This window comes from Staurois parvus, unplaced genomic scaffold (genome assembly GCF_062004578.1).
Source record: "Staurois parvus isolate SC_StPar_1 unplaced genomic scaffold, SC_StPar_1.0 ptg000337l, whole genome shotgun sequence".
Taxonomy (NCBI): Eukaryota; Metazoa; Chordata; class Amphibia; order Anura; family Ranidae; genus Staurois; species Staurois parvus.
The window spans coordinates 724,772-737,490 of NW_028318133.1; the positions used below are offsets into that span (position 1 = coordinate 724,772).

The 12,719-nt window shown below is 46.0% G+C and overlaps 1 protein-coding gene across 1 annotated transcript; it reads left to right on the forward strand.

Moving 5' to 3' along the window:
• Nucleotides 1-3,283: 3,283 nt before the first annotated feature.
• Nucleotides 3,284-10,477, forward strand: ZBTB6 (zinc finger and BTB domain containing 6). Its single transcript, XM_089684144.1, has 2 exons — nucleotides 3,284-4,110; nucleotides 6,520-10,477. The coding sequence occupies exon 2, from the start codon at nucleotides 6,532-6,534 to the stop codon at nucleotides 7,786-7,788; it is 1,257 nt and encodes a 418-aa protein (XP_089540270.1). The 5' UTR covers nucleotides 3,284-4,110; nucleotides 6,520-6,531; the 3' UTR covers nucleotides 7,789-10,477.
• Nucleotides 10,478-12,719: the final 2,242 nt, after the last annotated feature.

Below are 12,719 nucleotides of genomic sequence, written 5' to 3' on the forward strand. Positions count from 1 at the left end.
CCCTGGCACTGCATAGTTGAAGGGAATTGTATGGTGTGTGGGCATGCTCTGTATTCTCCGCTCAGTCTGCCATCTGGAGGCAAATTGTTACAATCAGCAAAACAATAGTGATCAGCCCACTAATATGCTAATTTTCCAATTTAGTCACATGACTGGAGACCCTCATGAATAATCCATACCTCACCCCCCCACTCCAGGAGCCTCCTCAGGAATCCCACCCAGGGGTCACCTCAGGACATCATGTCTGTCCAGTCCTGTATTCTGATACATGTGACCTTCATGGCTGCCCCGGCTGTGCATGGACATTGGGCGCATCGTACAGCCTGGGTGGGGTGTAGCAGAGATGTTGGTTTACATGTGACCCTTCTCATCAAAGTGATCTGGGCAACTGCGCCAAAGTGACCCCTCTCTGGCCAACTGCGTCAAAGTGACCCCTCTCTGGCCAACTGCGTCAAAGTGACCCCTCTCTGGCCAACTGCGTCAAAGTGATCCCTCTCTGGCCAACTGTCAAGTGATCCCTCTCTGGCCAACTGCGTCAAAGTGACCCCTCTCTGGCCAACTGCATAAAAGAGATTCCTCTCTGGCCAATTGCGTCAAAGTGATCCCTCTCTGACCAACTGCGTCAAAGTGACTCCTCTCTGGCCAACTGCGTCAAAGTGACCCCTCTCTGGCCAACTGCATCAAAGTGACCCCTCTCTGGCCAACTGCAGCAAAGTGAACCCTCTCTGGCCAACTGCGTCAAAGTGACCCCTCTCTGGCCAACTGCAGCAAAGTGACCCCTCTCTGGCCAACTGCGTCAAAGTGATCCCTCTCTGGCCAACTGTCAAGTGATCCCTCTCTGGCCAACTGCGTCAAAGTGACCCCTCTCTGGCCAACTGCATAAAAGAGATTCCTCTCTGGCCAATTGTGTCAAAGTGATCCCTCTCTGACCAACTTCAGCAAAGTGACCCCTCTCTGACCAACTTCAGCAAAGTGACCCCTCTCTGGCCAACTGCAGCAAAGTGACCCCTCTCTGGCCAACTGCAGCAAAGTGACCCCTCTCTGGCCAACTGCATAAAAGTGATCCCTCTCTGGCCATCTGTCAAGTGATCCCTCTCTGGCCAATTGCGTCAAAGTGACCCCTCTCTGACCAACTGCGTCAAAGTGACCCCTCTCTGGCCAATTGCGTCAAAGTGATCCCTCTCTGGCCAACTGCGTCAACGCGATCCCTCTCTGGCCAACTGCGTCAAAGTGATCCCTCTCTGGCCAACTGCGCCAAAGTGACCCCTCTCTGGCCAACTGCGTCAAAGTGACCCCTCTCTGGCCAACTGTCAAGTGACCCCTCTCTGGCCAACTGCGTCAAAGTGACCCCTCTCTGGCCAACTGCGTCAAAGTGATCCCTCTCTGGCCAACTGTCAAGTGACCCCTCTCTGGCCAACTGCATAAAAGAGATTCCTCTCTGGCCAATTGCGTCAAAGTGATCCCTCTCTGACCAACTGCGTCAACGTGATCCCTCTGGCCAACTGCGTCAACGTGATCCCTCTCTGACCAACTGCGTCAAAGTGATCCCTCTCTGACCAACTGCGTCAACGTGATCCCTCTCTGGCCAACTGCGTCAACGTGATCCCTCTCTGGCCAACTGCGTCAACGTGATCCCTCTCTGGCCAACTGCGTCAACGTGATCCCTCTCTGGCCAACTGCGTCAAAGTGATCCCTCTCTGGCCAACTGCGTCAAAGTGATCCCTCTCTGGCCAACTGCGTCAACGTGATCCCTCTCTGGCCAACTGCGTCCACGTGATCCCTCTCTGACCAACTGCATCAAAGTGATCCCTCTCTGACCAACTGCATCAAAGTGATCCCTCTCTGGCCAACTGCGTAAAAGTGATCCCTCTCTGGCCAACTGCGTAAAAGTGATCCCTCTCTGGCCAACTGCGTCAACGTGATCCCTCTCTGACCAACTGCGTCAACGTGACCCCTCTCTGGCCAACTGCAGCAAAGTGACCCCTCTCTGGCCAACTGCAGCAAAGTGACCCCTCTCTGACCAACTGCGTCAAAGTGATCCCTCTCTGGCCAATTGCGTCAAAGTGATCCCTCTCTGGCCAGCTGCGTCAAAGTGATCCCTCTCTGGCCAACTGCGTCAACGTGATCCCTCTCTGACCAACTGCGTCAAAGTGATCCCTCTCTGACCAACTGCGTCAACGTGATCCCTCTGGCCAACTGCGTCAACGCGATCCCTCTCTGACCAACTGCGTCAACGTGATCCCTCTCTGACCAACTGCGTCAACGTGATCCCTCTCTGGCCAACTGCGTCAACGTGATCCCTCTCTGACCAACTGCGTCAAAGTGATCCCTCTCTGGCCAACTGCGTCAACGTGATCCCTCTCTGGCCAACTGCGTCAACGTGATCCCTCTCTGGCCAACTGCGTCAACGTGATCCCTCTCTGACCAACTGCGTCAAAGTGATCCCTCTCTGACCAACTGCGTCAACGTGATCCCTCTCTGGCTAGCTGCGTCAAAGTGATCCCTCTCTGGCCAACTGCGTCAACGTGATCCCTCTCTGACCAACTGCATCAAAGTGATCCCTCTCTGACCAACTGCGTCAACGTGATCCCTCTGGCCAACTGCGTCAACGCGATCCCTCTCTGACCAACTGCGTCAAAGTGATCCCTCTCTGACCAACTGCGTCAACGTGATCCCTCTCTGGCCAACTGCGTCAACGTGATCCCTCTCTGACCAACTGCGTCAACGTGATCCCTCTCTGGCCAACTGCGTCAACGTGATCCCTCTCTGACCAACTGCGTCAAAGTGATCCCTCTCTGGCCAACTGCGTCAACGTGATCCCTCTCTGGCCAACTGCGTCAACGTGATCCCTCTCTGACCAACTGCGTCAAAGTGATCCCTCTCTGACCAACTGCGTCAACGTGATCCCTCTCTGGCTAGCTGCGTCAAAGTGATCCCTCTCTGGCCAACTGCGTCAACGTGATCCCTCTCTGACCAACTGCATCAAAGTGATCCCTCTCTGACCAACTGCGTCAACGTGATCCCTCTGGCCAACTGCGTCAACGCGATCCCTCTCTGACCAACTGCGTCAAAGTGATCCCTCTCTGACCAACTGCGTCAACGTGATCCCTCTCTGGCCAACTGCGTCAACGTGATCCCTCTCTGACCAACTGCGTCAAAGTGATCCCTCTCTGGCCAACTGCGTCAACGTGATCCCTCTCTGACCAACTGCGTCAACGTGATCCCTCTCTGACCAACTGCGTCAACGTGATCCCTCTCTGGCCAACTGCGTCAACGTGATCCCTCTCTGACCAACTGCGTCAAAGTGATCCCTCTCTGGCCAACTGCGTCAAAGTGATCCCTCTCTGGCCAACTGCGTCAAAGTGATCCCTCTCTGACCAACTGCGTCAAAGTGATCCCTGAGCTTTTTTTTTTTTTAAGATATTTTGATGCCGCTTTAGGTATTGAAAGGCTTATTTTTTATTTTGTTGAAGGTACAGGATTGTATTATTTATGTATCCTAATTTGTTGTGGGTTTTTTTTTTTGTATTTTATTTATATTGATTGATTTTATCTGATCGGATTTCAGGTTGTCTCTCTCTGCACCCCAGCAGTTGATGTCTCTCTAATCGCTGCACCTACTATGTGCTGGTTTTATCAGGTATCACAAGGGTGAAGCTGAAGAGGAAGTAGGGGGCGGGGTGGTTCGCAGAAGGTGGCGGACCTCCGAAAGATCTTCCTGAAAGTGTAACTGTTGGTGCCAATGATTCAAAGATACAGTATCCGGACTGGACTCGGCTGTGTTGCTGCAAGTGTGCGGATACAAACCGTGACATGCGCAGATGCGTCAGGGAGACATCTTCATGGGGGAACTCTTCTTGCCACTACAACGGCTCCAATCACCTTGGGCAATGGAGGACGCCATGACCCGGAAGTAGAATCCGCTCTGGGTTCCTGTGTTTCTGGTCGGAGGGGTTTGCGGAGAGGACCAGGAAGCGATGTTCTCACAAGCCGGATGATCGCCGAGAAGAGACGAATTCTGGACGGAGAGGAAGAGGCGAAATTTCTGGAGGATCGCCTTATGGAAGGAGGATTATTGTATGACGACGAGTAGAGGATCTGACACTGCCGGCAAGTCACTTATTATTAGTCATGATTTATGTTGTTATTTTTATACAGGATTTATATGATTATTATTATACATATCAATATTATACAGGATTTATATTATTATTATTCTTCAGGATTTATGTTATTATACAGGAATTATATTATTACTTTTATTTAGGATTTTATGTTATTATTATACAGGATTTATATTATTCAGGATTTATATTATTCAGGATTTATATTACTATTCTTATACAGAATTTATAATAATAGCTTTATTCAGGATTTATATTACTAATATTATTGTACAGGATTGATATTATTCAGGATTTATATTTTATTCAGGAATTATGTTATTATACAGGATTTATAATAATATTATTAAGGATTTATGTTATTTTACAGGATTTATATGATGATTATTATACATATTAATATTATTCAGGATTTATATTATTGTTATTATACAGGATTTATATTATTATTCAGGATTTATTTTATTGTTATACAGGATTTATAATATTATTATTATGGATTTATGTTATACAGGATTTATATGATTATTTTACAATAATTATATTATTACTGTTACAGGATTTATAATATTATTATTATTTTACAGGATTTATATTATTACTATTATTCAGGATTTTATGTTATTATTATTATACAGAATTTATAATAGCTTTATTCGGGATTTATATTACTAATATTATTGTACAGGATTTACATTATTATTTAGGCTTTATATATTATTATTATTCAGGATTTATATTATTATTCAGGAATTATGTTATTAATATACAGGATTTATATTATTATTATTCAGTATTTATGTTATTATACAGGATTTATATTATTATTCAGGATTTATATTATTATTATTATTCAGGATTTATATTATTATTATTATTATTATTCAGGATTTATATTATTATTATTATACAGGATTTATAATATTATTATTATACAGTATTTATAATCCGTGATCTAAAATGGGACCGCGATAGTGCGGTGGGCAACCTGACACTTAGCCACCATTCAGGCCAATGCGATTTATCATGCAATTTGACAGCGATGGTCAGAGAGTGCAGACACACTAAAAGAGATGGTCAGAGAGTGTAGATATGCTAAAAGCGATGGTCAGAGAGTGTCAACACGCTACAAGAGATGGTCAGAGAGTGTCAACACGCTAAAAGAGATGGTCAGAGAGTGCAGACACGCTAAAAGAGATGGTCAGAGAGTGTCAACACGCTAAAAGAGATGGTCAGAGAGTGTCAACACGCTAAAAGAGATGGTCAGAGAGTGTCGACACGCTAAAAGAGATGGTCAGAGAGTGTCGACACGCTAAAAGCGATGGTCAGAGAGTGTCGACACGCTAAAAGCGATGGTCAGAGAGTGTCGACACGCTAAAAGCGATGGTCAGAGAGTGTCGACACGCTAAAAGCGATGGTCAGAGAGTGCAGACACGCTAAAAGCGATGGTCAGAGAGTGCAGACACGCTAAAAGCGATGGTCAGAGAGTGCAGACACGCTAAAAGCGATGGTCAGAGAGTGCAGACACGCTAAAAGCGATGGTCAGAGAGTGCAGACACGCTAAAAGCGATGGTCAGAGAGTGCAGACACGCTAAAAGCGATGGTCAGAGAGTGCAGACACGCTAAAAGCGATGGTCAGAGAGTGCAGACACGCTAAAAGCGATGGTCAGAGAGTGCAGACACGCTAAAAGCGATGGTCAGAGGGTGCAGACACGCTAAAAGCGATGGTCAGAGGGTGCAGACACGCTAAAAGCGATGGTCAGAGGGTGCAGACACGCTAAAAGCGATGGTCAGAGGGTGCAGACACGCTAAAAGCGATGGTCAGAGGGTGCAGACACGCTAAAAGAGATGGTCAGAGGGTGGAGACACGCTAAAAGAGATGGTCAGAGGGTGGAGACACGCTAAAAGAGATGGTCAGAGGGTGGAGACACGCTAAAAGAGATGGTCAGAGAGTGCAGACACGCTAAAAGAGATGGTCAGAGGGTGGAGACACGTTAAGAGATGGTCAGAGAGTGCAGACACGCTAAAAGATATGGTCAGAGTTGTAGACACGCTAAAAAGGATGGTCAGAGAGTGTACATGAGATACAGGAGATGGTCAGAGAGTGCAGACATGCTAGGAGCGATGGTCAGAGAGTGCAGGCGCACTAAAAGCGATGGTCAGAGAGTGTAGACGTGCTACTGGAGTTGTTGGTGACTGGGCACAGCCTAATGACACATTACATGAGACTGCTAGAGATCCCTGTTATTACGGTGTAACAGGAGAGCACAGATTACTATCTGCAGGGGTCCAGAGGGCTACATGGCGCCCAAGCATGGCCAGATAGGTGCCAGGACTTTACATGTCCCTGAACCCCTGCATATTCTGTAACCATGTTCTATTCATGTTCTTCCAGGGTTTGTGCACCATGACTGACTCCGAAGTCCTTCACTTCCGCTTCGAGCAGCAAGCAGATGGAATACTACACAAGATGAACATTCTCCGAGAGCAAAACCTGTTCTGCGACGTGTCCATCTACATCAACGATGCTGAGTTCCACGGACACAAGGTGGTCTTCGCCGCCTGCTCCACCTTCATGAGGGACCAGTTTCTGCTGAACCAGTCCAGGCAAGTTCACATCACCATCCTGCAAAACACGGACGTGGGTCAGAAGCTGCTGCTGTCCTGCTACACCGGGGTCCTGGAGGTCAAAAGAAAAGAGCTCCTGAAGTACCTAACAGCGGCCAGCTACCTGCAGATGGTCCACATTGTGGAGAAATGCACAGAAGCCCTCTCTCGGTACTTACAAAGCGAGACGTGCGAAAACGCAGCGACGCTGAAACCAGAAGACAACCCTCCCAGCGAGCCTCGGATCGACGCCGGCGGCGGTCAGGATAAAGACTGCGAGATCATCGAACTGTCGGAGGACAGCCAGCTGAACATCGATTACCAGGTCAAGAAAGAGGAAGACGACCAAGAACCATTGCGGAGCCCCATGTCCAAAAACGAAGATCTCTCTGGCGTGGATATTGACTACAAAGAAAGCGACATTTGCGTTTTCCAGATGGGCTCCATGTCTGATAACGCCAATAACGCCGATAGCGATCAGTTCCCTCAGCCTTGCACCTCGTCAAAGTCCAACATGTACTTTTCGGACACACAGCACTCGATCATAAACTCCACCGTCGAAAACCGTGTGACTGATCTGCAAGGCGGTCCGTACCCGAGCTACCAAGAAGCTGGAGATTCATCTGCCGGAGCCATACAAGGTCTTCAGAGCACAGCAGAATGGGCCTGTTCCTGGAGACATCAGTGTCCAAAGTGCCCCCGCGGCTTCCTCCACTTGGAGAACTACCTGCGCCACTTGAAGATGCACAAACTGTTCCTGTGCCTGCAGTGCGGGAAGACGTTTACCCAGAAGAAGAACTTGAATCGACATATCCGTGGACATATGGGCATAAGGCCGTTCCAGTGCTCTGTGTGCCTGAAGACCTTCACCGCCAAGAGCACCCTACAGGACCACCTCAACATTCACAGCGGGGACAGGCCTTACAAGTGCCATTGTTGTGACATGGACTTCAAGCACAAGTCCGCTTTGAAAAAGCATCTTAATTCAGTTCACGGGAGAAGTGGGGGAGATAAGTCAGGCCTGGACATTACAAAAGTCACCATAGACTATGACTAGTGCTTGGTGTAGAGCAGTGGTCTCCAAACTGTGGCCCTTTGCTTGCCTTTATCTGGCCCTTGGGGCACTATTCCTCCCACTGACATTAACAATGGAGAATCGTTTTACCACTGACACAAAAAATGGAGCATCATTCTTCCCACTGACACCAACAGTGGGGCACTATTCCTCCCACTGACACCAACGATGGGGCACTATTCCTCCCACTGACTCCAATGATGGGGCACTATTCCTCCCACTGACTCCAATGATGGGGCACTATTCCTCCCACTGATACCAATGACGGGGCACTCTTCCTCCCACTGACACCAATGACGGGGCACTCTTCCTCCCAATGGTGGGATATTATTCTTCTCACTGACACCAATGATGGGGCACTCTTCCTCCCACTGACACCAACGATGGGGCACTCTTCCTCCCACTGACACCAACGAAGGGGCACTCTTCCTCCCACTGACACAAACGAAGGGGCACTCTTCCTCCCACTGACACCAACGAAGGGGCACTCTTCCTCCCACTGACACCAACGAAGGGGCACTCTTCCTCCCACTGACACCAACGAAGGGGCACTCTTCCTCCCACTGACACCAACGAAGGGGCACTCTTCCTCCCACTGACACCAACGAAGGGGCACTCTTCCTCCCACTGACACCAACGAAGGGGCACTCTTCCTCCCACTGACACCAACGAAGGGGCACTCTTCCTCCCACTGACACCAACGAAGGGGCACTCTTCCTCCCACTGACACCAACGAAGGGGCACTCTTCCTCCCACTGACACCAACGAAGGGGCACTCTTCCTCCCACTGACACCAACGAAGGGGCACTCTTCCTCCCACTGGTGGGATATTATTCCTCCCACTGACACCAATGACGGGGCACTCTTCCTCCCACTGCCACCAACGACGGGGCACTCTTCCTCCCACTGCCACCAACGACGGGGCACTCTTCCTCCCACTGCCACCAACGACGGGGCACTCTTCCTCCCACTGCCACCAACGACGACTCTCTCCATGCCCCATGTGATCGCACTGGGCTAATTAGGAGACACCAGCATTGTCACGTGAGAGAAAGCAAGTCCATGTCCCCATACCCGTAGTGCCAGGTATTTCACTTCATTCTCAGTAGCTGAACAGAGCAGCAGGGACAGTGCTGAGGCAGCACCTTTAGCACCCAAGGCGACGATCCTGAGGTGCTCCCCATTTGCCATGAACAACTTAAGCAGCATAGTTTGCATGTTCCATACATTTGGCACTCCCTTCTTGCCGAAGAGCCCAAGGCGGCCAATTCCTAAAATCTACCCTTGTGTGGATGTTCAAAAGCCCCGAGACAGCTGCTGGGTGCCGCCATCTTGAATATGATATTAGCTGCCCGAGAAGACTCGCTTAAGTGACCCTCTGGAAGTCGTTTTCAACCAGATTTCCATAAAAACCGCGAGATTCCTCCAGACGTCGCTAGGGGTGCCTTGAGCTGCAACTGACTGACCTCCCGCTTGGTGGTGTCTATTCAACTATAGGACCAGTGCCACTTTCTCATTGGTTGGTGTCCAGACCTAGTGACCGAACTTGGAGTGATCTCCCGCCAGATGGTGTCTGCATAATGTCAATGACAACATCCCTCACCAGGGCCAAAAGCAGTCAGTAGGACCTCCTGGAGCTTCCCACTCTACACCAATTACCTGTTTTACATGGGGACATTCACCACCAGCCACTCTGTCTAGGCCCGGCAAACCACTGTCCCTTCTGTAAGCTATGCTGTACATTATACTGCCCTGATCTCTGCAAGCTGTGCTTTACGAAGTATACTCCTGACCTCTGGTCTGCAAGCTGTGCTGTACGTTACATACTACTGACCGCCACACTTTGCAAGCTGTGATGTGCATTGTATACTCCCTGACTACTGCACTCTGCAAGCTGTGCTGTACATTACATACTCCTGACCGCCACACTTTGCAAACTGTGTTGTACATTACATACTCCTGACCACAGGACTGCATGCTTTGCTGTACATTACATACTCCTGACCACTGGTCTGAAAGCTTTGCTGTACATTACATACTGCTGACCATTGGTCTGAAAGCTTTGCTGTACATTACATATTGCTGACCATTGGTCTGAAAGCTTTGCTGTACATTACATACTCCTGACCACCACATTTTGCAAACTGTGCTGTACATTACATATTCCTGACCACCACACTTTGCAAACTGTGCTGTACATTACATACTCCTGACCACCACACTTTGCAAACTGTGCTGTACATTATGTACCCCTGACCACCGGTCTGCAATCTTTGCTGTACATTACATACCCCTGACCACTGGTCTGAAAGCTTTGCTGTACATTACATACTCCGGACCATTGGTCTGGAAGCTTTGCTGTACATTACATACCCCTGGCCACTGCACTCTGCAAACTGTGATGTGCATTGCGTACCCCTGGCCACTGGATTCTGCAAGCTAGGCTGTACATCACATACCCCTGGCCACTGCACTCTGCAAGCTGTGATGTACAATACATACTCCTGACCATTGGTCTGGAAGCTTTGCTGTACATTCCATACCCCTGGCAATTGCACTGTGCAAGCTGTGATGTACATTACATACTCCTGACCGAAATGCTCGTTGTTTTAACCATTGCTAGTTGTTAAGCAATCCCCAACTGTTTAATGAAAGTTCTAAGTTCGGCTTAGTAACAGTTGTGATTTCTGCCTATATCCTGTATGCAGGAAGACGGATGTCATGTGAGTGTTTTGTTGTTTTTTTGCTCTTTTATATGTTCCTTTGTGCTGAGGTTTACGTGTGTCTGTGAGAGTCTCTGGCATATTGTGATGCTGCAATTACTGTGGTGTACGGGTGTAGTATACACAGAGAGAAGGGTCAGGGTTTATTTGGCCGTGCCCCTTGAAGCCACGTCCACCCTTTGCCATGATGCGCCACATGCATGGAGTCACCTCTCTCTTCCAGGTGCCCCACAGGGGGCTGACAGGCAACTTTTGGCCCAGGGGGCAAGTACAACCTAGAGGCCCATGGTGCAGCGCCTCTGCCCCTGTCCCATTCTCCCTCTTCCCTGCTTCCTCGCATCCCAGGTTGGAGCTCTGCACCAACCCACATGGAAGAAAGATATATTTTAAAATATTCTTCCCAAATATGTTGCCGTATATTCGAAATGCTACAATTTTGGCCATATTCAATTTATTTAAAAATATATTTCAATAAATAAAAAAAAATATATATATATACTGTATGTTGAAATGCGTTTTTATTATAAAATATTTTTAAAAATACATTTTCAAATATACTGTATGTCTTTGAAATTACAAATCTACATTTTTGGAATGCATTTACAAATAGATGTAAAAATATATGTTAAAATGACTTTTTTATATGTTAAAAAAATCTGAAGAATATATTTTAAAAAAAATATATATTTTTAAAAATATTTTTCATATATTTTGTAATCTATAAAAAACACATTTCAACATACAGTGCGTGTATGTGTGTGTGTGTATGTATATATATATATATAGTGTGTGTGTATATATGTGTGTGTATATGTATATATATGTATATATTATTTGTGTGTGTGTGTGTATATATATATATATATATATATATATATATATACTGCATGTTGAAATACGTCTTTTATATATTACAAAATATAAAAAAAAAAATATTTTTTAAAATATATTCTTCACATTTTTTTAACATAGAAAAAAAAGTCCTTTTAACATATATTTGTAAATGCATTCCAAAAATGTAGATTTGTATTTTTAAAGACATACAGTATATTTGAAATGTATTTTTAAAAATATTTCTCATATATGTTGTAATATATATATATATATATATATATATATATATATTGCATGTTGAAATACATCTTTTACATATTACAAAATATTTTTAAAAATATTTTTAAAAATATATATTTTTAAAATATATTCTTCAGATTTTTTTTTAACATAAAGTCATTTTCACGTATATTTGTAAATGCATTCCAAAATGTAGATTTGTATTTTTAAAGACATACAATATATTTGAAATGTATTGTTAAAAGTATTTTTGATATTTTGTAATACACACACATATACTGCATGTTGAAATGTGTTTTTGTGTCTCTCTCTCTCTCTCTCTCTCTCTCTCTCTATCTATCTATATATATATATATTGAATATGGCCAAAATTGTAGCATTTCAAATATATGTCAATGTATTTGGGAAGAATATTTTTAACATATATTTCAAATATATTTTTCTTCCATGTGGGTATAGGCCTCTTCCACACGGTGGCGCACGTCATGAAAATCGATCTGAGGCTGAGTGGTTGTTTTGCAGGCATTCAGGAGGTGATACTAATTCCTCCTGAATGCTGTTTTTCCCCTCCCCCAATCTCAAGGTGATTTTTACAATTGAAATACGGCCACCTGTTTGCCCAGCGGTTGGCACGTGGTTGTGATGCGGTCCCATTGATTTGAATGGGCATGTATGGCAGGGGTAATGCAAATGTTTGATTTGGCCGACGCCACAGTCTTTTATGTACTAGCTTTCATAAATTGAACCCGTAGGTGTTAGTGTGGAGGAGGAGCCGGTAAAATTTATATCTAGAACATTTTTTTTCTTTGTATCCTAAACATGGTTTTAGCACTGAACTGTCCAGCTCAGTTTTCCTCTCTAGGTACAGATGGTATCTCTTTCACTTTCAATTTTAGGTGTTTTGTATGGTGGTCTGGAAAGTGTGAATATGGTACGTAGTCTCCATGACAAGTAAGCACACTGAGGCGTTCCGTAGGGACCTCCACATCAAACGGGGACAAGACATTAGTTTGGCCAGGGTGCAAAGATCCATAAACCCAACAGTGGGATCTGGGAATATATTTGTCTTGCTTCCCTGAAATGTTTTTTAACACCTGTGTATAGTGTTAATGCAAA

Coding starts and splice junctions, on each gene's coding strand:
- ZBTB6 (XM_089684144.1), top strand. CDS start 6,532: ATGACTGACTCCGAAGTCCTTCACTTCCGCTTCGAGCAGCAAGCAGAT.